At 44.7% G+C, this 27,956-nt stretch overlaps 1 protein-coding gene across 5 annotated transcripts in view; it reads right to left on the bottom strand.

The window, feature by feature from the left end:
* TMCC3 (transmembrane and coiled-coil domain family 3) overlaps positions 1–27,956 on the bottom strand; it is a 222,997-nt gene that overhangs the window by 50,770 nt on the left and 144,271 nt on the right. The window contains exon 1 of one of the 5 annotated variants that reach the window (XM_032346754.1): positions 16,965–17,232. The exons of 3 other annotated variants lie outside the window; for them this stretch is intronic. In XM_032346754.1, the coding sequence (XP_032202645.1) occupies positions 16,965–17,042 (78 nt within the window). In that variant the 5' untranslated portion in view covers positions 17,043–17,232. Of the gene's footprint in view, positions 1–95; positions 2,776–16,964; positions 17,233–27,956 lie in introns of those variants that run through there. One more of the 5 variants, XM_032346753.1, reaches the window with a different exon arrangement.

The raw sequence follows: 27,956 nt of genomic DNA, 5'->3' as shown, positions 1-27,956 counted from the left end.
AGCCGCAGAAGCGTCCGAAGGATGGCAAATGGAACACTGTCCCCTGAGGAGGAGCCCCTGTCACGGAGCGTCTGCCTGCCAGACTCCAAACTCACCCTCATTCTAGCCTCCTGTGAAAATCCTGGCCATGTGCACGAGACCGGGTGGGGGGCAGAGGGGGAAATGAGGTGACGCGTCATAATAGGAAATCCCAGAGCACCTGACTTCATAAAGTTCTGTAAGGCACCAGGGTGCCTTTCAGCTCTGAAATTCTATGAAGGAACTAAAGTCCCTGCAAGGCTGTTTCTAAGAAGCAAAGAAAACCCCGCTGAGCCATGGCACTGTCATTTCTTGAGTTTGCATCAGTCGGTTTCCTTCAGTGAGAGAAAAGGTGACTGACTGGTTTAGGTTGCAAAGGCGACATTCCAGATAAAAACCTGCTGGTTGCCATGACAACGAACATCCCGTTCCTCCCTTTCCTGCAGCATCCTTCTTCCATCTGAGTCAAATCGAAGCTCTCCGTCCGTCCTGCCCAGGACTGAGTGCTTCCTCTGCACGAGACACACACACAAAATACAGACCAAAGGGCTCGTCGGAGGTGAACGGCAACCTTCAAAACTGGTACCATCTGTCCTCCTCTGCCAGCGGGGTCCTGTAAACAACTACCAGGAGCAGCCCTGCGGCAGAGTCTGGGCCAGAAAAGCCGAACTGCTGACACCTACCCCTTCTGGTCTAGAGACTTCTTGGAGTGGGCTCTGGATTGGTTCCTCCCAGAAGGGTCCCCGTGAGGCCAGGGCTCCCTGCAGCACTGCCGTCCCCAGCCCGAGCTGCTCAAGAGCAGTGCCCGTGTCTGACTGATCTCAGGGCCTGGAGTAGCGCTGGGCTCCCAGGGAAGCAGTGGGGACAGCGATGGGGGCTCTGGGATAAGGCAGCCAGCTGCTCTTTATACTCTGTACTGAGTTTGAGCAGAGCCTGCTTCAAATAGGCCCTGTCTGAGAAACTAGCCAGGGGAGAATTCCAGATCCGCGCTCTAGACTGTGTCACTTGGGGTATCTACAGTGAGCCCTGCTCCTGGTTTCCATCCCCGATGCTCAGGAGACTTCCCCAGATCCAGGACAAAACAAAGACTAAATCAGAAAGAGCACTGATGTGATTTATCTTCTCAGGACAAAGATCTTAAAAAATCTCATCAGGTAGCTACATTTCATTGCAGACATGTTTAAGAAAAGCCATGAAAATTCTGAAAAGCCAGAGGAAGGAAAATAAAGCACCTGACAAGTGTCTACACTTGGGGGTCTAGGTCACTGCCCCTTCAGGTGTGGAAGCAGTTTACCCAGGGGTTAGGGACAAAGGCTCCGGAATGCAGAACAAGCTGGGTTCAGGTCCTACACTTGTCCCGCCTTTGTGGTATGACCCTGCACAAGTCCATTACTGCCCGAGGCTCCATTCTCTGTGGGTAAGCCAAAGTGGGGCTGTACCTTGTTTCAGGCACTGCAGTAAGGCTGCGGAAACCTCTGGAAAGCCTTCGAAAGCCTTCGTCGCAGAGCAGGCAGAACTGCGGACTTAGGCTCGCTCTACCAATATTCTCTCCGTTTGTGCCACTTGATAAAACAAAAGAGTTCTCTGTGCCAGTATTTGGTAAACGTTTCCAATTAATATAAAAGCATGACTCAATGATATGTCAATAAATATACTTCTATAAATTGATGTTTTTAATTCAGAAACAAGAGCTTACATTAGACTGGTGGTTTTTCATCTCTTTTAAAGGTCAATTGCCACCACCAAGAACCCTGCCAAGGAAAGTACAAATGTACAAAACCACAGGTCCCAGGTTAAGACACAGAACATTGGCCCTAATTTCATGCATGTTTTTTAATATTCTGAGGTAATAGAACATTCAAGTAATGGGATTACAAATTAATGTACTTTCTAACTGGAAGTTGATGCTCTAAACTTCTCCTAATGCTGAGTGACATGAGAAAAACAGATAAATTCAGTCACACAAGCTGCATGGGACTGAAGTCATTTTTCATCACTGCTCACACTCACATACTTCAGTACTCCTAAAAACATCCTGATACTACTTATCACTGAAAAGGAATAAAGCATAACACAGGCAACACTGAGGAATCTTAAAAGCATTACGCTAAGTGAAAGAAGCCACACTCGAAAAGGCTACATTCACACCATCTGATTCCACTCATAGTGCCTTCTGGAAAAGACAAGATCATGAGAACAGAAATCAGACCCATGGCTGCTGAGGACAGCACAGTATTGACTGAAAAGGAACAAAAGGGGATTTTCTGAGGTGATGGGAATATTCTGTATCTTATTTGGAATGATAGTTACAAGACTGTGTCAACATATAACCCTACACTTAAGGGGGTTACATCACAATAAGTAAAATAATGACACACCAACTTTTACAGACCTGAATATTAGAGATGCTAAATTCTTAACAAGGTGCAAAAAACTGTTTGCCAGCAAATTCAAAATAACTTTATATTTCCTTTCAGGCAAATTAAAATGCACACAAACTGAAATACTATTTAGCACCACAGAAAATCTAGCATTCATTATGAAAATTTCCTGTGACATACATCAAAATGTGGCTTTAGCAGATCACTCTTATAAGTACAAGGACTTGACAAAGCTACTTAAGAACAGACGGTAAAGGTGAAGATACTTCCTCCTCTGCCCTAGCAATGTCACTTCTTGGCATCTTCCCCAGAGAAACTCTCCAATGAGCATACAGACCTCTGAACCATCACTAGGAGAATGGATACAAACACGCTGGTTTATTCATATACTGAAATCACATACGGCAATAAAAAAAAAAAAAGATGGGAATGAAGTATGATAAATTTTTAAAATACCATGCTAGGGGGCACGTGGCTGGCTCAGCTGGAAGAGCATGAAATTCTTGATCTCAGAGTCGTGAGTTCAAGCCCCATGATGGGTGTAAAAATTACTTAAATAAATATTAATAAAGTTTTAAAATAATTTAAATAAGTTTAAAAGACCCAAACACCTAAAAGCTTAAATAGATCAAAACAGCATGCTGAAAAAAATAGCAAGTCACAAAAGAGATGCCATTTATATAAATATTTAATACAAAAAAAATGATATATTGTTTATAAGTTCATTCAATGTATAAAAGCATGCAAAGGAATGAAACCCTAATATGTTAGGTTTTGGAGACTTCTGAAGGCATAGCAAGGGAGAAGGCATCCAGAGAGCTGCATCTGGGGCCATTTATTTCTTAAAAACAAGTGGCAGAAATCTGACGCAAACATGGCAAAATGTTGCCATCTGTTAATCTAGGACGTAGGTATGTGGGTATCATATTTTTCAAAATGTCTTTTCCATGTCTGACGCATTTAGCAATTAAAAATAAATGTCTACTGTTTAACCAGAACTATGCAGCTAATGATTTGATATGGATTTTCTGCATGCTCAGAACATCCTCCCGTCTGTGAATCTGGTTTACTTTCTAAATATGGTGTAAGTTGCAGTTTCTGACGGACCATTTCATTACTTTATAAGCTCGGAATCTGATGTCACTGCAGTTACTTCCAGAGAACATTAACTTCAACCTTAATTAAACCAAAGCAAGCATAAACTTCAGAAAATTAAAATACACTGAGAATTTAATAAGCTAGCGGCCCTAGAAAAACATCCAGTCTCACTTTAGGTTATTGTGTAGACAAACTAAGGAGCAATTATTTAATTTTTTTCTTTTTTAAAGATTTATTTATCTGAGGGGGGAGGGAGGTTCAGAGGGAGAAAGAGAGAGAGAGACACAGAGAGAATCACAGACTCCCCTCTGAGCGCAGAGCTGGACATGAACACAGGGCTCTATCTCAGGGTCCTGATGAGATCAGACCTGAGCAGATCAGATCTGAGCAGAAACCAAGAGTCGGAAGCTTTAACTGACTGCACCAGCCAGGAGCCCTCGGAGCAGTTACTGCAAAGAATCATTTACTAACAACACAAATGTGATTTTAGAAATGTCCCAAGTATCCGAAAACAGAAAATAATCTTCCTATATGGATTTAGTGTCTCTTTCAACATTATATGCATTATTCTTATTTAGCAAATCTGTTACCATTAAAATTACCCCCTATGTGCAACAGATTGTTTCAAAAAGGAAGGCTGAGGAGGCAGGAACATTTAAAGATAGCCACAGAAACACCAAACTGCATCATTCATTTCCTATCTGCCCAAAGAAATAAAAGCTCTAAACAAGTCTTGTTGGAACGGTGGGCTCAGTTTACAAAACTGTCCCTCAAACAGCAACGAGGCTGAAATTTTAACTCTAAGTTTTTGCTTTAAAAAATTAGGAGCACCCGTCTGGATCAGTCTGGGAAGCATGCAGCTCTTGATCTGAGGGTGGTTGAGTTCGAGCCCCCCACTGGGTGGAGAGTTTACTTAATAAACAAACAAAAATTTTTAATAAATAAGAGCTTAATTTGAGCCCTAAGGATGTAAAAAAAACTGTCTTGCCATCAGATCATCTAAAGTGGCCGGAGTGCCAGTCAAATATCTCAATGGTAGAATTTAATATGCTCCCACTCACCCAAACAGGGGAGCATTTCTAAGGGCTAGAAACGTAACGATTGGGGGTTAAGAGCCCTCGTGGCTCCCTGGTGGTAAGAGGACAAGAATGAAAAAAAGACTCTTGCTTTACTTTTGGTGCCTGCTTACCCAACACACGCCAGTTCACCCAACAGCTTCAACTGCTCCGCACAGGACATAACCTTCATCCAGCAACGACTACTTGATAGTTGCTGAAGTCAGGAGGTTTTTACAAGCATGAGGCCTTTCTCAAATGAAAGCACACATAATAAAAGCACATTCATTCCACCTTTTGTATGCTCTTGGGTCAGGTTACGAAATGTTTAAGTGTTAGTTTCTGGACACAGACAACAGTTTTAACCTTCCTCTGTGTCAAATGCAAAGATTACAAGGCAGGTGAGCCTCTCAGTAATTAACACACATTAATAACAACCCCTTTGCAAGCCACAGGGGTAACTTACAAATAGGGATAGTCAAGCCAAACAGAGAAACAGCTTATAACCTACAAATACAAAATCTGTTGTATTCACTATCCTAACGTGAGTGACAAATCAACATCAGTGTCCTAGTAGGAAGACAGCACAGGGCACTAAACGTGTTTCCTAAGCGAGAGGAGGGCAAGCTTGAAAGAGGGCTCTGCCCAGCAGAGCACAGACTTAGGTGAGTCCCTGCTCTTCCACTTCCCTAGCTGGGACGGTGGCCTACAGGTGATCAACACAACAAAGCCAGATTAGGAAGCAACAGTACACATTCTTCGTCCTGTAACAGCTTCTGCAAACATGTGGAAGGTCAGGATTCTATGTTAAATAGAACTTGTTGAAAGGCAACATCTATTCAAAAGAGAGAACTGAAAGCACATTTTTAAAAAAAACAAAGAACTTCACCCTCTCTTCCCCTCTACCTTTTAGCCTTTTTTTACTGTAAGGGACACTGGAATCATGCCTACTTGAAAGTTTATAAACGCATGAGCTAGAGTTCTCAAAATGTTCACTTCAAATCCCGGTTTGAGGGGTGAGGTGGGTAACAATCCAGAAAAAAATGTACCAAAACCATAACCTCTGATTCAATAGTTTAAAAAAAAATTTTTTTAAACCCAGACAAAAATTAGAAATTTATAAAACTACAGATGTAGACAGCAGTATATTTTTAGAGGCAGCTAGCAATGCGAAAATGGTACAGGTATAACTGTCATTCTTGTGTAGACATCTAAAGGGGAACCAAATTCTAAACAGGCCAAATATTGGCGCACGTGGCTAGTTCAGTCAGTACAGCATGAGACTTAGGGTCATGAGTTCAAGCCCCATGCTGGGGATAGGGTTTACTTAAATTATATAAAAATGGGCCAAAGATAAAATTTATTAAATCATAAAATGTATTAGAAGAACATGCTGTTTGGGTGTTTAAAAGAATCTCAAAGATTCACTATAAGAATGACACAAATCCTGTAAGCCCTAAAATTTTTAAATTTCTTCATGGCAAGGTCTGGTTACTATTTATTCAGTGTTTGCCACACACTAGGCTCCATACTCAGCACACACAGAGAATCATTCAAAGCATGTAAAAGGCAGACTGCGAAGACGGTTCCCAAGTTTCCTACCCGCTGGTGTATATACCCTGTATGATAACCTCCCCTTGTGCGTAAGCAAGACTTCTGAATGCGACAGGGTTTCACTCCCGTGATTAGGTTATGTTATATAGCAAAGGTGAAAATATTTTGCAGATATAATTAAGGTTCCTAATCAGTTGACTTGGGCTGATCTGGGTGTGCGAAGCCCGATCAGGTAAACCCTTTATGAGAGGGTCTCGAGGAAGAGAAAAAATTCAAGAGTTGGGGCTCTCTCAAACTACATTATGAGAGAGCCAAGCAGCAAGGAATAGTGGGCAGCTTCTGGGGCTGAGGGGCTCAGTCTTAGAGCTGCAAGGATCATAATAAACAACCAGTGACTTCAGAAAGGGATTCCAAGTCTCAGACTAGACTACAGTCCTAGCTGACACCTTGCTTTTACTTAGGCTAATGAAATTCTGAGTGGAGGACTGTTTGCACACAGTCAACAGTGAACCAGACCCCGCCACGAAGAATGCAGCAAGTAACCTGCACTGGGATCCCTGGCCCATGGAAACCATGAGATGAGAAACAGGGGCATTTGGGTGCTAACCTATGGCAATTTCCCACATGACAGTAGAAAATACAGTCGGGAATGAGGAACTGGAGAAAATGTACATGCCAAACAACTTATTCAATCAGCACAAAACTTCTACAAAACAACTTAAAAGATTAATAACCCACTAGATAAATGGCCAGAATATATTAACAGTCACAACACACATCTTTTGTGAACATGAGGATCAACCTTTTGCACTTTTGTTACATAAGACGTAACCACTGGGAGAATCTGGGGGAGGGATACACAGACATCTCCAAACTATGTTTTGTAACTTCTTGGGGGTCTGAGATTATTTCAAAACAAAGACTTTGATTATTTCAAAACAAAGACTTTAAAATATGATTAACCTCATTTGTATCACAAGTATTTATCAAAATGAGCTACCAGTTTTCACTTATCAGATTGGCAAGGATCAAAAAGTTTTGTGATAGACAGTGTCAGAAAGACACGAGTCGAGGCCTGTTCATACATGGATGGTTATAAAAACGCACTCGGTTTATATATATTCACTGCTGCGTCCCTACCTCCCAGGGTTGGACAGAGTAGGTATAATTTACGTTGGCCACACTGTAACTTGAAATACACTCTTTGCAGAGCGATTGCACTTTTAAGGATTTAGCCCACTAACATATTCTTCCCACATGCAAAAAGAAGCCTGTCCGAGGGCAGTCGCTGAAGTGCCCGTAAAACCAAACCCTAGAAGCAATAATGTGTCCTTTCATAATAATTAGATGACGGAATACCCATAAACTGGAATCCTGGACAGCAATTTTAAAATAAACTAGATTAATCTGCATTGATAGGACTCAAGCATGGAATAGGTTTTTCCAGCTTCTCAAGACGGTGCAATTTTCCAACGTACCCACATTCACTCATTCTGACAGTTTTCACAAAGCCCCAACCATGCACCAGGATCCACGTGTAGATGAACAAAGACAGCCATCCCCCACCAACCCCCATGTCAAAGGAGGGAGGTGCCCACAGGCACAGAGGGGAGCCGGGGGATCTGCTAAGGAAGCCAGAGTTCGAGGGCTAGGGTGGCTGGGAGACAAAGGTCAGATGAGAAACCCTGGGTGTCAGAGGGAGAAATTGGGATCCTGTCTTCTGGAAGGATGAAGGATTTAAAGCACGATATTCATAAGACATCTTGCGAAGCACATGGTTACTGTTGAGAGAGAAGAGAAGAGAAGGAGTGGTCCAGTTAAAGAAGTTCACGATCTGAAGACCGTCTCCAACTTCCTTAGAGGTGTCTTGAAGTATCTCAAGCTGAGTGCCTGTGGTAAGCTGAGTCACTCTGACACACCCCTTCAGCTCATGCCTGAAGACGTGCTAATGCCCATAAAAACACGAGGTCTGCGTGAAGTCCTCCTCAGCCCTGCCATCTTGTGGGATGGATTCAAAGGAGATACCTCAGATGCTGTCTTCAGCTGGAGAAATACTTGTAAGGACCCTTCTCAAGCACTTGGACAGGCTTCACTCCGCCATGTTCCCGACCAACAGTGAAAAGTTGAATCAAAGCAGCAAACCATTAAGCTCCATTTCTTCGATCTTCCTCTCAGCCTTCTGTGCTTTTAATGGTTGAAGCTTTCAAGCACTTCGCCTGATGCCAATACACAGCCCGAACAGCTCTTGCTGAATGGGCCTAGGATTTTCAGATAAATTAGAATCTATGCCAACGAGAGATTCAGTCTCAAATAGAGGCCACCTGCTCCAATTAGTGAGATTAAAATAGTACACCACTGACTGTCTGAAACCGAGTTCCACGCCTTCTGGATTATCACAGTCTCTTCACAAAGATGGTAAAAAGGGACCATTGGCCCCAACGCACGGTTGCACATACTGGAGTAAACGTGTTGAGGTGCTAAAGCGTAGCTTTCACCGAGGGCATACTTTATTTTTGGACAAGCACCAATCTCAAGTTTCTGTGGAAGGCTGCAGCTCAAGTTACCATTTAATTTCCTTACAACAAGCCTACATACACATCTTAATTAAATTCAAGTTTACTTCAGAACACAGAGCTGAAATTTCTTTTCCACCCACCTTCTGTCCCTGCCTGAAATTCCCAGAGTCCTTATTTTCTGATGTTGCACTTTAGCCCAAGGCTTTCCACGGCCTCGGTTTCTCTCAGGTCATCAGAAGACGGGAGATCTGGCTCGGAACACATACAATTCCCCCTTTTCCCAACTTCTTCCAAGTAGTCCCACCCGGACAAGGCTGCCTTCAAATCACCAGAGTGGGCTTCTGTTCATCTCCACACACTCAAATTTTCATAATCCATGAAGAAAAATATTTCCAAGCATCTTCTAAGTCGTGGGTCTAAAAGAAGTATTTCTAAAAAGATGAGAGATGATACAATACAAACACCCAGTGTTTTCCAAAACGATTCTGAATTATTTTTGGTGACATAAAGCGAAAGCAGTAACACAGAATCACCGCCAGCCAACGATTCCCTTGAAAACCATCCGCGAGGCCATCCAGGTGACTCTCGGGAAAGTCTCTATTCAGAGCTAACAGCTCTACTGATCTCTAGCAAGGGCTCTTCTTCGCCATCTCGTACTGTAAGCCCTCAGAGGCTCAACAATATTAACTACAAGAGGAACATCAGTACTTTAAAAATAAATTTAAGTTTGAAGGAGTGAATGGCTTTGGAAATATTAAGTAAATCGTACAGGTGCAAGGAAGCTGTGCGTAGGTGTGGGAATGACTGGAGTTTGGGGAACTCTGGGGCGCACGAGTGACTCAACATCAGAACAATGGGTTTCCTCACACCACTTCTCACACCTGTTGGCAGGGCAGGTAGGTGGAGAAGAGGACGATCAAGTCTGACTCCAGAGTCCACACTCTTAACCCTTCATCGTCTTCAAATCCAGAAGAAAACTAAGCAAGTGATGCTGGGGATAGAGAGGCAACGGTGGTTGAGAAGGAAAGCCAGGGGATGTGGTGAGTAAGCCGGGGAAAGGGGCCTTGAGAGCTTCCCAGGCACCTGGTTTGGGAACATGTTGGACAGGGCAAGTATTCCAGGCTCCAGGCTGGGGGTGGGGGGGAATCTGAGAGAATGAACAAAGTCCAGAATATGGACTTTGAGATACCCTTTATTATGTGCTAAAGCCACCTGACTCCCGGGCCATGGAAGGCAGAATTCAGTTTCCCCCAGGGAGGCCCTTCACTGGGGACTGGCACTGAATGTGCCAGTGGACCCTATCCCTGTCCTCCCACTACCCCTGGGGCAGACGATTGTTTGTATGGCTAAGAATCATCAGATGATTGCATGAAAATTACATATGAAGAAAACACTTGGTGCTGGAAGATGCCCTCAATGAGAGTCTCACAGGAATGGAAAGATTCGGAGGCAACAAACACCAGGTTTGAATTCTAAGTTCGTGTGTGTAATGCACTCCATAACTTATGTTATCTGGCACATATTTTGCCCAATATCCTATCCTAACAGGTAGAAGGTAAAGACAAAGATGAACTCATTTTGCAAAACTTTATTCTGGGGGGGGGACCAACAATAAAATCCGAAAAGATCATCTTTACTAGTGGCAACAGAGCTCCTGTAGCTAAGCAGTCTGATACAGGAAATGTCTCCCCCCTCTTCCCACCTAGTCCCATCAAAAATCTGCCGACAAACTCGTAAGGATGATGGCCCAACACTAAATCACTCAAACTCATTTTTTCCCCACCTAGAAAACTCACAAAATTTAAAATCTGTCCATCAATTCTCTATTGCAAATAACTTCAAAATTCTCATTCTATTTAACTTCTGATATATGTATTCTATATAACTTAGCAATTAGCTTGGTATCTGAAAATGTTTAAGACTGTTTTCTGTTAAGGAATTCTCTTTTTAAAAAGGAGCTGGCATAATGGTTAGTCCTGGCCAGCCAGTATTAGTTAGCTCATTTCGCTGGTTACAGCCTGGCTGGATGTCACTCTTCTACAGATGGGATGGTCTGGAGTTATGTCTACATTCCCGTTTCAGTACTAACGTGTTAAAATCCTTGAATCTACTTTCCAGCACTCTGCCCCACATATTGAGAAGCACATGTCCTCAGTCCAGGGAAGCTGAAGTCCTACTGGGAGATCTGCTATGGCCAGACTGCGACTTGACTGTCACAAGGAAGAACCAGCCTTGTTGTGTCTTTCAAGTGTTCATGCTCTGGAGACCAAATACCAGGCTGGAAGATGGTTCTTTACTGATGTTCTTAAATCATGAGCTTATTCAACAGCCTTTAAGACTTCTTCAAATTTAGTGGCAACAATCTTGTATCGTAGGCGTTATAAAAACTTCGTAAATCATCATTCTAAGCCATTCATTCATCAAAGGTTTCCTGGGCACATAAGATGATATACAAAGGACTGGCAACGCTCTGTATGGGAAGAATCCTGAACCCACAGTGTGGCCAGGCATCCCGCAGAAGCCGACCACACCCGTGCTCCAGCCCCCAACGGGTTTCCGAAAGACTGAGCTGCTCTCCAGGATTCATCTCAGACGTAGAAGCCAGAGAAGTGGGTAAAAGGCAAGTTCTGCAATTAGATCCGGGTTCACCAGATCCTAATAGCCACAGGACCTTGGGCAAATAAACTGCCTGGGCCTCAACTTCCTCATCTGTAAAAATCCAGCTGCAAATAGGATATGATGAGGATTAAGGAGATCATGCATCTGAAGAACTTAGTATTGTGCCTGGGGTACAGTAAGGAATTAGCACGTTGACTATTAAGACTGTCTCCGCATTCTTCTTTTAATCTATGTTCTGTTTGCCTCCTTATGGAGGAATAATCAACAGATAAGCTGTTCTTCTTCAAGCAGCAACCCCTTCTCCCCAAGTCAGTGGAAGCAGTTGGATCAGCTTCGGATCATACATCCTGGCACTCCTTTTCCAAGGCATGTAAAGTCCTTGTTCTGATTCACAGTATAGTGATTCATGGTTCTCTCCCTTCTCTGTCAACCAGCCCCCTCCACTGAAAACATAAAAACACAAAGAAACAGCAAGGCTGAAAGCTGCAGCCTGTCCCAAGTCAAGACATGGGCAATTTCCATCCAGAAAGATCAGGATGATTTCTGACCTTAAGAGCAGCCCTGGAAATTCAGGCCCTGGGACGGAAGCGAAACACATCTTAGATCCAACTTGGTAGCAGCTGTCTTCGTATTCAGCCCGGATGTGACAAGCGGGTGTGCTGGCAGTTTGTTCTCCTCTGAAGGGAGAGCCGGTGAGCCTGTGGCAAAGCACAGCTCAAAATACACACACCCCATCAATTCATCCAGCCGCAATTTAAGAAAAATCAGACTAGAGACACTCATCATTATTCACCGCGCTTTTAATGAACTCCTTCCTCTAAAACCGATCACTAATCAGAAGTGTACTCACACAGCCCTCCAGCAGGTCAGGGGCCCCCAGAAGTCTGTGCCCACTCACTCTTGTGCTTGCCCTGGAAGTGAGCAGGTGATTATGAACTTATTACATCACTGCCCAGCCATTTCCACTCCGAGAAGGGCTATGACATCCTCTTCCCCTCGACTGCTGTTGGCCATTAATAGTCATGTAATTCAAGGTCTATTTCCAAACCACAGAACACCTAATGATGAACTACAGGTAGCCACTATGCCCAACACAGGTTTTACTTCAGATGTTAGAGACCTCTGTACTTATTACCATTTCCTTCTATAAAATAGGAGGGGAGTTCCTGGGCCACAAGTGTAACTAAAGCACAATCACCAGATATTAAGCTTCCAGAGATAGCAGGATGCCTGCTGCATTCACCGTTACACTCCTGAAGCCTAAAGTAGCCGCTAGCTTACGGGACGGTGCTCAGCAAGTATTTGCTGAATGAATGAAACCTCTTGTTCTCAAAGTGCCAGTGTCTACAGTTTATAAACATGTAAGTGACAAATGCAAATACCGTTCAGTCAATGTGATAAGGAACATATGACAGAAGAGGGACAAAATGCTAAAAATGCCCCCAAATAATCTATTCTGTTCACAAAATTAGCAGACTTCCCATTCTCAAGCTTATGACCACTTCCTATAGGGTGGTAACAAAAACAACTACCATCTACTGAGTTCTTCCTGGGTACCTGCCATTTTATAGATGTTACTGCATTTACTCCTTATAACAGCCCTGGGGTGTAGAAGAGGAAACTGAGACTCAGAATGATTATAGAGTCCATGGGGGCACTGGTGCAGGATGTCTTGGAGGCTAGCGTAATGAAAGTGGCTCTCTAGGCAGAATACCCCAGTCCTTGTGGGCAGGATGGATAGGGGTTGACGAAATTGGAGAGCAATGAGAAAGCTAGTGTACCATGATCAATTCTGGAGGGTCATAAGTGGCTAAAATAAGGTAGGAGATGACTGGGGGCTAAAGGGAAGAAGGAACCAATTCCAGAAAAAAGCCCAAGAGAGACCCAGTGGAATGGCTGACAGATGAGAGATGGGAAGAAGGTAAACGCTCAGGATGACTAGTGATTCCAATTAGCAATGGTACCCACAGAACAAGAAAAAAAGTATTCACCTTACCCAGGGGAAAAATATCTAACCTCGAGTGTAACACAACTGTTTTTTGGTTTTGGGGTTTGTTTGTTTTTTTTTAAACAAATGCTCTCTTCTTGAAGACTCATGATCTCTCCCAGAAATAGAGACTATTATCACCTCTGTTACAGACGGGGAACTGGTGGCTCAGAGAGTTCGAGCTTGGCTAGTGCTCCCTCGGCTAGGAAATGGGAAGGGCCAGAATACGATCCAAGTCACTTGATGCAAGAGCCCCAGCTGCTGACCACTATCCACATGTGGCTGAAGGTGCCATTCTAGAACATTTAAAATTAGAACAGAAATTCAATTCACACATAATTAATAAAAACCAGTTAATATATAGGAAGTGGACTGCCTGCAGGCTTTAAAGTAGGATTCAAACTCTGCGTGCTTTTCCTTGTAAAGTTGGGCATATTATTCTGTGTGTCGAGTTAACATGCACCTTTTCTGAGTTTTACCCTGATGAAGTTTAAAAATGTGAATGATCCTGACTTGTCAACTTAGAGATAATCACAGAATTCATTAGTTATATTACATTTTCACCAAGGGGAGGAAATCTAGGTTAATCCACCTGGCTATAAAAATAGACTCCTGCAACGTTAAAATAGTACACTGCTTCATTATTATTCTAGTCTCAAAGGCTTAACCAAAATCATTAAGAGACATGTGTATTTTTCCTGTTATCACAACCAGGTATCAATTTTGAACTTAAAAAATGACCATTCAGTAACCAAGAACTTGACCTCTTTGGAGTCTCAGCCCCTTCCTTTGAGGAAACTGTGTCTCTGAAAGGTGAACTCAACTCATCCAATGCATCTTTAGTTCTCATTAGAGTATTTTTAGGTGAGCCCACAAGAGGGTCCTTTTACAATCCTATACTAGATGGTTTATTGCCAAAGGGACAGTGACATCAAGAAATTAAACCCTAGGGGCGCCTGGGTGGCTCAGGGGGTTAAAGCCCCTGCCTTCGGCTTGGGTGATGATCCCAGGGTCCTGGGATCGAGCCCCACATCAGGCTCCCTGCTCAGAAGGGAGCCTACTTCCTCCTCTCTCTCTGCCTGCCTCTGCCTACTTGTGATCTCTGTCAAATAAATAAATAAAATCTTAAAAAAAAAAAATTAAACCCTAATACTGCCTGATGTTCTCCTTCTACATCACATGTTTTCTCAGTGTAGAAAAAAAGCACGTCTTTATAGCTAAATCTAAAACAGTTCCACAAAACGGGAGGTAGAATCATCTGAAAGGAGAAATACTTTCTGCACAGGAAAAATTGTTGGTAGTCTCCCTTCATTACAGCACGGAAGGGAAGCCTCAAGGACAGACTCAAAATTACATCGGCCTCCCTCGAGGAAAGTCATGAGTTTACAAAATTTCCTCGTTTCATTCCCTGCCATCTGAACAGTAAAACCCTAAAAGCAGACAGTCAAGAAGTGTAAAGAGGGATCTCAGCATTGCTGCTAGAAAACATGTTGTCACTGTCCACTGAAGTTCTACTACACCTCGGATCTGAGATTATCTAGTCCTAATTATCTAATGAGATTGCATTTGCCCAATAAGCCAACTTAGAATAATCAGTACATACAGTGGCTAACCGGGGTTTAAAACACAGTCTATTTGTTAAAATCAGGTGTCTTGGGGCACATGGGCAGCTCAGTGGTTAGCGTCTGACGCTTGATTTCAGCTCAGGTCATGATCCCAGGTGGTGAGACCTGGCCCCAGGTCGGGCTCCACGATGGATGTGAAACCTGCTTAAGGTGCTCTCTCTCTCCATCCCCCCCCTCCCCAAAATCAGGTATTTCAATGCCTCAAGAAAACAAGGTAGTATGTGTAAAATCGTCAGTAGAATTTTAAAGAAAATAAACAACTCCCTTCACATAAGATTATGGTACATTAACAGAAAAGGGAGGTGCAGAAATGGAATATCGGGCGAACCAGCAGAGACAAACTAAAGCTACAGATAAATTATGTGTTTGCTTTGCCACTTGCCACCCAGGTAGCTGAAGTATGAACTCTATCACTACCATTTCATAGACTGACTTCTGCAAAGTTCTGTGAGACTCGCCACATCACTTAAATGAGCTCACAGTGAGCCACCCGTCCCTCAAAGATTACTAATCCTGTTTACACAAAGATTATCACAGTTGTGACAAGAGAAACCAAGCTTCCACACTTTTTTCAAGTCTGAAATTTCTTCTGTCAACGGCAACATTAATAGACTCCACCAATGACAAATGCGTTAGAAAACAAGCTTCACCTTGCTTCCTCCTTAACTCTGTGTTAACCAGCAGTCATCCTTCCCCAAATTTCTAACTGTAGGTAACCAAAGATCTTTCACCAGTGCTTTCTTCCAAGAGTTTATGGTTATTTTCATAACAAACTGTTATGAAACTTCTAAAGAAAATGTAAAACTTATGGTGAGCATTCTATAATGTACATATTTATGGAATCACTATTCTGCACACTTGACACTAAATATAACATTGTGGGTCAACGATATGTCATTAAAAAAAAGTGTGAAAAAGAATTCTTTCCGGGAGTAGGGGTGAGTGGAGGGGATGCGGTAACCTCCACCAAATAAGTTTAATCTGTAAAAATTTAAACCATTCCGTTAACTCAGTTAACAGATACTAAAGGAAAAAGGGAAACAGGGCCTAGTTACTTCACCTCTGGGATAACTGATTAGTTCTCCAAATTATGATTAAACTCCCAAATGCCGCACTAGGCGCTGAGCTGCATTTGTCCCTCGTGCCACTTTTCCCATTCAGTGGCCTCTGGATCTTGGGAGATGGCAGACCAGAATTCTCGCAAAACCCTAACTGTGAACTTTACACCGGGAGGGTGACACGCACATGCTGAGATCTCCAACAAGTGAGTGGTTAGCAAAGAGCACCTTCAGGTAGCTTTGCCAGACAAGTGTCAGGCGGAGGACGTGCTGTTTGGCAAAGGCGCTTCAGTCGGCCAAGGGACTGAAGAGCGCAGAAGGCAAAGGGACCCCCAAGCCGGCGGGGGCCTCCGCTCCCGGGAGGGACTGGCGCCCAGGCTGCGGCCTCCTGTCTTCATTTTGAAGCACTACAGGGCTCGTCTCTGCTGCTTGCTCTGAGGAGCTATTTTCGCCCACAGCCAAAATCAGCAACAGCAAATTACACTGCAAACAATGGAGAGGGCGCCCGCTCGGCACGGCTGGGAACTCCCGGGCTACAAGCGCTAAGGCTGACTTTTCGCTCGGGCAGAGCCGGGGCAGCCGCCGCGCGACACCGGGAAGCCGGTGCGCCGCCGCCCCGCGCCCGAAAGCCCGAGGGCTGGGGAGGCGCGGGCAGCACGGGAGGTCGGGAGCGCGAGCGTGCCGTCCCACCCGGGCCGCGGCCGGCGGGCTTCCCTCGCGTCCCGGCCCCGCGCGGCGGGCGCTCCCTGGCGGAGGGTGGCGAAGCGCGGGCCGTCGGGGACACCGGGCGCGCGGGTCCGGCGGGCGCGCGGGGAGCCGGCGGCGGCGGAGGGCGGGGTCCGGCGGGCCGGGCTCCGCTCGGCCCCCACCCCCGACCTGGGCTCCGGCGCCCCCCATTCCCAGCCCCCGCGGCGCGGACCGGTGGCAGCCGGGGAGGGAGGGAGGCAGGCGGCGAGAGGCGGGGAGCGAGAGTTGGCGAACACCGGAGCCAAAGCCCCCCCGGCCTCGCCCCTCGGCCCGGCGCCCCACCGCCGCCCCGCCCGCGCCTCTCACCCGGCTCTTGCAGCGGTGGTGCCGGCCCGGGTCGGAGTAGGTCCGGTCCACGGTGAGCGCCGTGTCGCTGCCCGGCATGTCGGCGCTCGCACCGGCAACTTTCCCGTCTCCTCCGGCCGCCGCGCCGCGAGCCGCCGACCGTGCTCAGGCGTGCTCAGGCTCGCCCTGGGAGCCGCGGCCGAGGGGGCGGCGCGGGCTGCTGCAGCTGTTGCCGACACCCGCGCTGCTGCCCTGCGCCGCCGCCGCCGTTGCTGGGGATGGGGGTGGGGACCGGGGTGGGGGAGGCGGGGCAGGGACGCCGGAGTCTCCTCCTCCTTCCCCTCTCCCCGCCTCTCCGTGCCCGCCCCCGCGCCGGGGCCCAAGACCCTGCCCCAGGTGCAACTTCTCTCCCTCCCTCCCTTGCTGAAACTTGAATCCGCACTCTCCCACGCTGGCTTCGTTTTCCTCAAAATTTGACGGACATCTACTCTATTTGTGAGCTTATTTGTATGTTTATGATATAAGATGGATTTTTGGCAAGGTGTTGAGGCTTGCCTTAAATGCTTTCTTTTATGCTATTTTGTTTATTCAATATGCACTTCTTGGGCATCCACTATGGGCCACACCCTGAGGCGGGAACCAGAGGTTTTTTGGGTTTTGTTTGTTTTAAAGCCCGTGTTTTTCTTACGATCCTGCTGAGCACAGAGCCCATTTCCATGTAAATAAAGGTCTATGGAGTTATGTATTTTAATTTTGTATATCTGACTCACTTTTACGTGATTCCTACTTGGAAGTCAATATATATTGTTCTATTTTAGAATTCTCTATTTCCAATGAACAGTCCCTGCCCACAAGTAATCTGGGATCTAGGGGCTCAGTGGGTTGAGCATGTGGGACTGAGGTCATGATCTCAGGGTTGTGAGATCAAGCCCCCCACTGGGACTACAGACTAGGTGTGGAGCCTGTTTAGGATTCTCTCCCTTTCCCTCTGCTCCTCCTATCCTCCCCACTCCCACCTCAAAAAAAATTTTTGTATTCTACAAAACAAAGGACTGGTGAACGATTAAATATGGTACCTGAGCCAATATTCGGAACACCTCATCTGGTTATGAAGGGTGTACTAATGGGATACTGAGTTAAAATACTGTAGTTGAAAAAAAAAATACTGTGGTTGCAGCTGCTTCAAAAAGAACTGGAGTTAGAGGGCCAGGTAACAAGCCTAGAAGGAAGGGAGCATATGATTCTCCTCTTCAAAAGGGGGGGGGGTCCTCGCAGGCAGAAGAAAAATACTGAGCTTAAAACCAAAGGTCCTTTTCTGGTTTCCGAAAACTTCTCGGCACCAGTTTAGAGGGTGTCTTCAGGAACAGGAGGAGGACACGAAAGGAAAAGTAGGTGGAGACCACGTGCTGCCTGGCTCTGCTTTCCGGAAGAGGGAGTTCAGCCTTATTCTGTGGGTGCTGGGCAGCTCCGGGAGGTTTCTAAATGAGGGAAATGACAATCTTAGGATGGAAGCTGGAGGACATTTATCTGATTAAAGATATGTAAAGGACACCGGTTAGAGAACCACCTAAATGTCCTTCCAGAGACTGAATAAGTAAAATATGATCCATCCATTCAGTAGACGATTAAGTAACTATAAGAGAATGAAGCAGCTCTTTATGGCTACCGAGATAGCTCTAACACACATGGTTAAAAGAAAAAAGTCATGTGCAGAGTAACACATACCGTATCCCACCATTGATGTAAAAACAGAATATATGTATCTGTTTGACATATGCACAGCATATTTTTCCGAGACGATAAACAAGAAATGAGGGAAACAGACAAGAGACTACTGGCAGGAGGGGCCACATACTAGGTGCTTCCATTTATACCTGTCAGTGGATGAACAAATGATTCCCAAGAGCAGCCCTCCGGAGCTCAAGCCTGACTCTCAGGGAGGGGAGTCACAGTCATAAGTGAGCAAGCAGTAAGAGCCATTCCGATAAGGTCAGAGAAAGCTGCTGACCATGCAGAAATTCCCTAGGGATTCCCAGATGCAACTAAAAGTACCATAAAGGAGTGGGTGTCCCCACAGAGCCAAAGAAAAGCTACTGGACTGTAAAGATAGGTGTCTATGTTCATCTAAAAAACATGGCCTCCACTGAGACTGGGGAAGACTCTATGACTGGAGCAGATCCCCACAGACAGACTTGAATATCAAAGGAGAACAGAACAGTTGCTGCGGGTGCGTGGACCAAACTGATCTTGTTCATGTGTTATTGTATTTAAACCTGGGTTGGGGGTGCCTAGCTCACTTAATCAGTAGAGCATGTAACTCTTAATCTTGGGGTTAAGTTTGAGCCCCATGTCAGGTATAGAGAGTAGTTAAAAATAAAATTTTTTAAAAAATTCCTGGGAGGCTCAGTTGGTTAAGCAACTGCCTTTGGCTCAGGTCATGATCCCGGAGTCCCAGGATCGAGTCCCACATCAGGCTCCTTGCTTGGCAGGAGTCTGCTTCTCCCGCTGACCTCTCAATCTCTCTCTCTCTCTCTCAAATAAATAAAATCTTAAAAAAAAAGAAAGAAAGAAAGAAAAAGAAAGAAAGAAAGAAAGAAAGAAAGAAAGAAAGAAAGAAAGAAAGAAAGAAATGGAATCCACATGCCTGCCTAGGTAGCTAGAAGAAAGGAATGGGAGATTTATTTTTCACTCTATATGCTTTTTAAACTTGAATGCTTTAGTTGTGTGCATATATTAACTATTCAAAAAGTAAAATTAAAAAGTATTTTTAAATAAAGGTAACTTATTAAAATTTTAGAAGAAATACAAAACCCCATACAGTTCTAACACCATTTAAGAAATGAAATCAATAGTTTAAAACACCCCTGGACATGCCCCCACCTTCCCAACCCCCAGGAGAAGACACAACTACACTAGGTGCAGAGAGTTTTTCAGGCAAGTCCTTCCAAAGCAGAAAAGAGAGAGATGGAGTGTGTGCGTGTGTGTGCGCACATGTGTGCGTGTGAATTTAGCTAGGGTGGCCAGAGAAGGCCTCGAGGATAAGGTGACATATGAGCAGCGACCTGAGAATTAAGGGAGCCAGTTATGTAGATAAATGAAAATTTCAGACAGAAGAAACAGCAAGTACAAAGGCCCTAAAGCAGGAACATTTTGGGAGTGTTCCCCCCAAAAAAGGCAGGGAGCCTGGTATTCCCTGGAAAGAGAGTAGATGAAGTCAGAGACATTTTGGAGGCCTGATAATACAGGAAAATTATTTAGGCCATTTTAAGAATTTTGACTTTAATTCTGAGGTACACAAGAAGATTTAGATAACTTTAAACCAAGTAGTAGAGTGACATGCTCTGCCTTTTCACTTGGGGAAAAAAAAATAATCCCTACCTCACAGCATACACAAAAATCAACACCAGATACATTAAAGACCTGAAGTAGAAAAAACACAGCTTTTAAAACTACCAGAAGAAAATGGGATAATATCACTCTGCTCTTAAGTCCTCAGAAGCAAGTCAAAAAGCGCATAAGCCATAAAGAGGTGACTACATTAAAATTTTTAAACTTTGATTAATGAAAAGAAATAATAATAAAATAAAGATAAGTGACAAACAGAACTCAAGTTGAGAGAATCAGTAAGGATGAATTTCACAATGATTAAGAAACAAACAAACAAAAAGAAACCAAGCTGCGTGAAAGTACATGAAGATTCCATTTGTGTCAAGTTAAAAATAAATGAAGAATAAATGCCATTTTTATGAGAACAAAGATTTATGGCTGAAACTATTAAGAAGCTCAAGAGCCTGAAAAACAGAAATTTCAGGGCAGTATCTCTGGTTGGGAGATGAAGGATTCAAGGGGAGAGAGGTGAGAGATGCTAAACAGGCTCTGTTTAACAAAGGACTATTGGTACACCAGATGTGTATTCATTCACACACACAGACACGGTTTCCAAATAATTTAAAATTTTACAGGCAACTGGGGCGCCTGGGTGGCTCAGTGGGTTAAGCCGCTGCCTTCGGCTCAAGTCATGATCTCAGGGTCCTGGGATCGAGTCCCGCATCGGGCTCTCTGCTCAGCAGGGAGCTTGCTTCCTCCTCTCTCTCTCTCTGCCTGCCTCTCTGCCTACTTTGTAATCTCTCTCTGTCAAATAAATAAATCAAAAATCTTTAAAAAAAAAAGAATTTTACAGGCAACAAAGACTCAAGGGACAGATGTGCTAATGGCATCCTTAATCCCGATATTTACATCACCAGTTGGGGTATCTGCTCATATAAACAAATATAATAAAAGACTTATTATAAGTGTTAAAGCTTAGTATAAGAGCGAGAGAGTCTGTAGCTATTAAGTCATTAAGCCAACTTAATCTTACAAAGATCCATTCTGAAAATCCAACAAAATCCATCTTTGGGTCCCCCCCCATTTATCTGATACCCATTTTTTTTTTTCCAGCTATTTAAGGCTATAACAAGTGTACTACCCAGGTGTGTTTGTATGTATATGTGTGCTCATGACTTTAGAGAGGCCACACCTAAGCAAAGTCCTTCACAAACCAAGGCTGGGCTTTAGAAGGTGTGTCAGTGGGTCAATGGGTCAATATACTTTCCATTTCTATTCCCGTGTTGGTGTTCTTGGTACTCTGTCCTGGAAACGCTGACCCTCAATGAGAATGATGAATTAAAACTTCATTAGGTTTACCTGAATGTCAATTGGTAGACGATGTCCTTTTTAGGTCATTTATTTCATAAACTAGTAAACCAAAAGCTGCTCTATGGGACATTCATAGAAAATAATGTTTTTAAAAACGCAAATTAAATAGCACAAAAGCAAACCTCCACCCCGCAAAAAAAGAAAACAAGCAGAGCTGATCACCATCTGGCTCTTCTACTAGGAAGGAGAAGAGGCAGGCAGACCCTGTCTCCACCTTTGGAGGCAATGGGTAGGAGTAGCGTCAGTCCCTGAGAGAGAGAGAAAACACAAATGTTTCCTGTCAAGGTAGGAATTGTCTGTTCCTTGGGGCGCCTGGGTGGCTCAGTCAGTCAAGCGTCTGCCTCTGGCTCAGGTTATGATCCCAGAGTCCTGGAATCAGGCCCCACATGGGGCTCCCTGCTTGGCTGGGGAGCCAGCTTCTCCCTCTGCCTCTGCTGTTGCCCCCTGCTTATGCTCTCTGACTTTATTGCTCAAATAAATAAGTAAATAAAATTAAAAAAAAAAAAGGAATTATCTATGCCTCTGATACCTCCCCCAAATTTCTCTGTGCCAAAAAGAAAAGAAACAAAAAGAAAAAAAATTCACACTTTAAAAGTCACAAAAGCAGGCATATCAATAAGGAATGCAAAGGTACAAAATCTAGGTTGTAAAACAAGAATTTACTTCCAGAGCATAAGCAGCCCGGTAAGCAGCAAAGGCTAGTAAGCGCCAAAGGGGCAGACTGGGGCGTCTAAGCTGCAACAGTTTGAAGTTTGGAACAACAAGAGAGGCTTTATAATAAAGAGGAAGGATTACACTTGACTTCCGCAGTATTTGTTGGTTTGCCTGCCCAGCATGCAGTCCTTTATTCTCAACAATAGTGGCTAGATTTTTCTTTTGGGCTCTGACAGCCACCCTCTGGAAGTGGTTCAGGTAAGGCAGACCCAAGCCCCCTTCTGCCTCCAGGGAGAGGCACTCCATGGCCTGGGCCAATGTGAGGGTGTCGCCAAGGCTTGTGCCCAGGCAGGCACCTGACCCAGTGGGAGTCCATCAGAGTCACCCCTGAGGCTTCTCACCACCGTTGGGGGAAAAGCTGTGCCCTTGCCAGGCCCTCCTGAGCTGGTGCCACGTAAGCCAGCTGCGGTGGTGGGCCTCCTCACCACCCCACACGGACAGCCCCCAAGAAGAAAGCGGAGCCATGAAAGGAGAAAGATTCAGTACTGAGTTACAGAGGACTAGATCCAGCTCTTCCCATTATCTGGTCCTGCAGGACAAATCACCCGGAAGAGTATCAGCTGACAACAGCTCCCATTCATTTGCCGGGGATTCTGCCATCTGATCAGCCTCCCAGGGGAGTGGCTTTTGTAGGCTCCCCGTGAAGCTGCCAGGGGCTAGAGCACAGGATGGCTTCATTCATTCCAGGGGGTAGCTGGAATGCCTGGCACTGGGCCAGGTCTCTGTGGCTATATTTTTTATATTTTATATTTTGTAGTCACGTGTTTTCCAGGGTTCCCCTCTCTCCATCAGAGTGGCTGGGGCTTCTTCACGTGGTGACTACCTTCCAACACAGCAAGAACAAACACAGCCAAGCCTCCTCTAAGGCCCAGCCTGACACTGGCAGGTGTCCCTTCTGTCATACCATATTGGTTAAAATGAGTCAAAAGTCCAGCCTCCAGGGGTGCCTGGGTGGCTCACTCGGTTCAGTGTCTGTGGGTTGGTCTCAGTTCAGGTCATGATCGCAGGGTCATGAGATCGAGCCCCACATCCGTCTCCAAGCTGGGCATGGAGTCTGCTTAAGATTCTCCCTCTCTTGGGCTGCGTGGGTGGCTCAGTGGGTTAAGCCTCTGCCTTCGGCTCAGGTCATGATCTCAGGGTCCTGGGATTGAGTCCCGAGTCGGGCTCTCTGCTGGGCAGGGAGCCTGCTTCCTCCTCTCTCTCTTCCTTCTCTCTCTCTCTGCTTGCCTCTCTGCCTACTTGTGATCTCTCTGTCAAATAAATAAAATCTTTAAAAAAAAAAAAAAAAGATTCTCCCTCTCTCCCTCTAGGCCCCTCCCTCCTCATGCTGGCAAGCTCTCAAAAAACAAACAAACAAACAAACAACAATAACAACACAAAGTCCAGCCAGCTCAGGAGGGGCAACAGGATCCACCTCTAGATAGAAGGAATGGTGTGTACAGACAGACGTGGGAGAAGTTGCTGGCTACCCCCATGGCGACAGATCACCACACCAGTCGTGACCAGATCCCCTTCCCAGTGATATGAAGACACGCATTGCTCTTCTTGCTTAAGCCAGTTTCAAGAATTCTGACTAACACAGCGTATGATGCTGGCTGTGAGTAGAAAGAAGACAAACAGAAGGGTGGCATTCAAGAGAAGGCAACGAGCGTGGACAGCATGAATGGAGGAGAGTGAGGAGGAACCCCAGTGAGGGCAGAGTTTCATCAGGTCACTAGCTGGACAGCCTTCCTGGGTCAGTCCATGCCAGGTGACCTCGTGGACTATTAATCTTAGTCTGTATTTCTCATTTTAACACAGAAGTTATAATATCATGTCACGTCAATATTTCATGTAATAATTTGTGCACTCCCCCTCCCCAACCGCTAGATTACAGGTTATCAGAAGGAAAGGACTCTGTGTCTTAGATAAACGTGTTTCCTGATGGTCCCTAACATTAGTATCGTGTGTGCGGTATGTACATGCTGGATGGCAGATGAACTCAATGTTCATTAAATGTCTACCTATTTTCCAAACACTGGGGTTTAAAAAATGAGTAACACATACGCAAAAGGTAGCTTCTGCCCTCAAGGGGTTGGAATGAATAAAATACAAGAATGAAATTTGCTGAATAATGACTGTTACCCATTTACAGGTACTGACTAGTTACTGAAGTTTGTGAATTCTCCAGTGACTTACTGAGTGCTGATGATGTGACCGGCTCTTCTGTGCTTGGTGCTGGAAATACAAAAATGAGTAAGACATGGTTCAATTCCTGAAACCATCTAAACAGGGAGACAGACAGTCAAAAAAAAAAAAAAAAAAAAGTTGCTTTGGATGTAAAAGTAGCCATATCCCTGGTTCAGTAGGAGGGTAAAGGCAGACAGTGGCTGTCTATAAATCTCGTGTCCTTATGTGTTCCACGCTTTACCGTGTCATTATAACAGGAAGAAGGAAACAGACATAAAACAAGTCTGACTTTAAAAAGGATAAAAATGTAAGCCGTGTACAAAGTAAAGGAAAACGTATTTCCTTTCCTATTCTATTTTGATTTAATAGTAGAAGAAAGTGTTCCCTCTGGGAGAAATGTTCATAAGACAAAAAGTACAGTAAGCTTTTTTATTTTTTTTTCCCCCTGAGGATTTAAGGACAGAGAGAAAAGAAAAGAATAAATCAGTATTTAAAAATTTATACAACTAGCTTCAGGTGAATGCATGCTGATCTCATATATATACACACACACACACACATATATAGACATATGTATATATGTACATATTTATGTTGAGGATGAGAAGCTTCTAGGCCTGATGCATTTCCAACTGGAAATGACCACTCTTTTTCTTTTATTTTAAAAAGATTTTGTCCTTGAGGCACCTGGGTGGCTCAGTCAGTTAAGCCTTTGGCTCAGGTCACGATCTCTGGGTCCTGGGATCCAGCCCTGTGTGAGGCTCTGTGCATAGGAGGGGGCGTCTGCTTGAGATTCTCTCCCTCTCCCTCTCCTCCTCCCCTCAATTGCCTGCACATGCTCTCTCTCTCTAAAAGAAATAAACATTAAAAAAATAAAATTAAATAAAATTTTAAAAATAAAAATCTATTTTCAATTTAGGTGCAATTATGGTAAATTTCACAGGGAAAACTTGAGATTTTGGAGGGAGGAACAAGTAGGAGGAGGTGGTAGAGGGACTTTTTCCTCCAGAGCAAACCCCTATGGAACAGTGTTCTTCTTGGTTTGGGTCCCCTGTTATATCACAGGAGGGGAGCAGCTGTAGAAACTGAGGGGCAAAGCAGAGACTGCCAGAGATTGATATGACCACCAACGTTGGAACCTGGCCACAGCGTATACTGGGTCTGAAGCTCAAGCCCACTATGAAGAACTTGAGATCCAAGGGCAGTGTCTTTTATCCTTGATCACCACTACACTGGCACAAAGCATTGATTCTTTTTTTTTTTTTTTTTAAGATTTTGTCCATTTATTTGACAGACAGAGATCACAAGTAGGCAGAGAGGCAGGCAGAGAGAGAGGGGGAAGCAGGTTCCCTGCTGAGTAGAGAGCCTGATGTGGGGCTTGATCCCAGGACCCTGAGATCACGACCTGAGTCAAAAGCAGAGGCTTTAATTCACTGAGCCACCCAGGAGCTCCCAAAGCAGTAATTCTATTAGGCTTTTGTTGAATAAATGGCAATTCAGTCCTGACTTGGCTGGAAGAAGATATTATAGCTCAAAGATTTGGTTCAGGTTCATTTCATACCGAGTTGTTTACTGAAAATGTACATTGTAAGCTGAGTAGGGAATTCCACAAATTTGGGTGCTTCGTTCTGTTGCGGGTTCCCATATTGGTCTGAGTCTTCATTTTTGATCATGTACACACAGATTATAACACGAAGTCTCTGTCATTTCTAACCTCTGGACCCTACCATTCACTAGGGAAGGGTTTCACCGTCTGACTGCATAGGACTCTCGGCTGTCTGCCACTGCAGTTTTCCAGAGGTCCACAACAATGACAAAATGCCTTCCTTTGCACGAGGCACACAGTGTTCCCTTCAGCTAAGTCATTTGCTGGAGTCATGATGCTGATGGTTCCCCCTTCACCCGACCTCAGGGGAAGTGGCTCTCCGGAGATCTCCACTCCAGCCTATGCACGCGTGGCCCAGGGGAATTTTCTCTTTAAGCACACACTGAGTCTGAAGGATGAAGTAGCTACAAGTCAGGAACACACTGTCCAGAGAATTCACTTTGTGTCTCATCAGTTCCCTTTGCAAGATAAGGATGGTGGGAGGTGAAGCGGCCAGAGAAATCCCATGTGACATCTAGAAACAGCCGGTGTCACAGTTCTATCAAAAAAGGAAGCTGCTTTGCTGACACCTTGGTGGCCACTTCAGTCCACACTCGCTTCTCCCTCCCTTCGATACTGCCAGTATCTGCTACTTGTATCACTCACATACACACTAAGCGTCAACGATCCTGCCCTGTTACAGCGGGGCGCTAGGGTAGAGGGGACAGCCTGGATTCTCATCTCGGGCCGACAGCTCCCAGCTACAAAGCCTCAGTTCTCTCCTTCAGAAGCTGAAGGCGACTAGAAGCCCCCTCGTGGGAGTGCTGAGGCTTAGAGAAGCTCATGGGCAAAAGCACTTCCAAGCAGGAGCTCAAAAAGTGTCTGAGGAGAACAAAATGGAACCTAAAATCCATCTTCATGTGTAATCTTTTTCTCCTTACCATTAAGACGTCAAGGATTTATATTGTTATCCTGGAAAAGGCTGCTTTCTAATTCCACACCCTGTTATCACAAATTTTGGTAACAGAACCAGGGAGAAAGTTCTGGGCCCTGACTTTGACGTCTTCCCTCCGGCTTCGGCAGCTGGAAGCCGCTGTTGCTGCCACCCAGGGAAGGCAAAGCAGCAGGACCTAAAGGCCAACTTCCTCCCTTTACACTAATCTTCAATTCCCTTCATCCCCAAGGCAAGTGTTCCCACAGTTTCTTTTTACCCGTAAACTGTGACCAAATAACTCCACTCTAGAAACCTACCCTAAAGAGGGGAACCTGGGTGGCTCAGTCAGTTCAGTGTCGGACTCTTGATTTGGGCTCAGGTCATGATCTCAGGGTTGTGGGGTGGAGGCCTACATGGGGCTGTGTGCCCAGGAGGGAGTCTGCTTGGGATTCTCTCTCTCTTCCTCTGCCCCTGCCCCTGCTCGCTCTCTCTCTCAAATATATAATTAAAAAAAAAAAAAACCCTACCCTAAAGAAGTAATACAGGAAAAATTTTATAGACAAAGACTGTCCATCACCGTGTTTCATCATTCTGGGAAGTGTGAAACCATCTAAAGGACTGTTTCATAAACAGTCCTTCATGCAAATACATGCATAAACAGTCATTCATGCAAATTAAGGAGCTAATTATATAAATTATGAGACATACAAAAAATACAGTACATATATTGCAAATATACTTAGAATTTATAATCATAAAGGGAAATGTTTATGCAATGATATTATTCCCCCCAAAAAGCAGACTGACAAAAATTAAAAAGCACTGCAACGCTCAGTGCTGGCAATGATCTGGACTGAACAGATATTCTCACACTTTGGAGGCAAGAACATAAGCGGGTACAACCCCGTGGAAA

Source organism: Mustela erminea, chromosome 6 (assembly GCF_009829155.1).
Source record: "Mustela erminea isolate mMusErm1 chromosome 6, mMusErm1.Pri, whole genome shotgun sequence".
Classification (NCBI taxonomy): Eukaryota; Metazoa; Chordata; class Mammalia; order Carnivora; family Mustelidae; genus Mustela; species Mustela erminea.
Note: the sequence above shows the minus strand (reverse complement) of the source record. Positions and strands in the feature narration are given on the sequence as shown.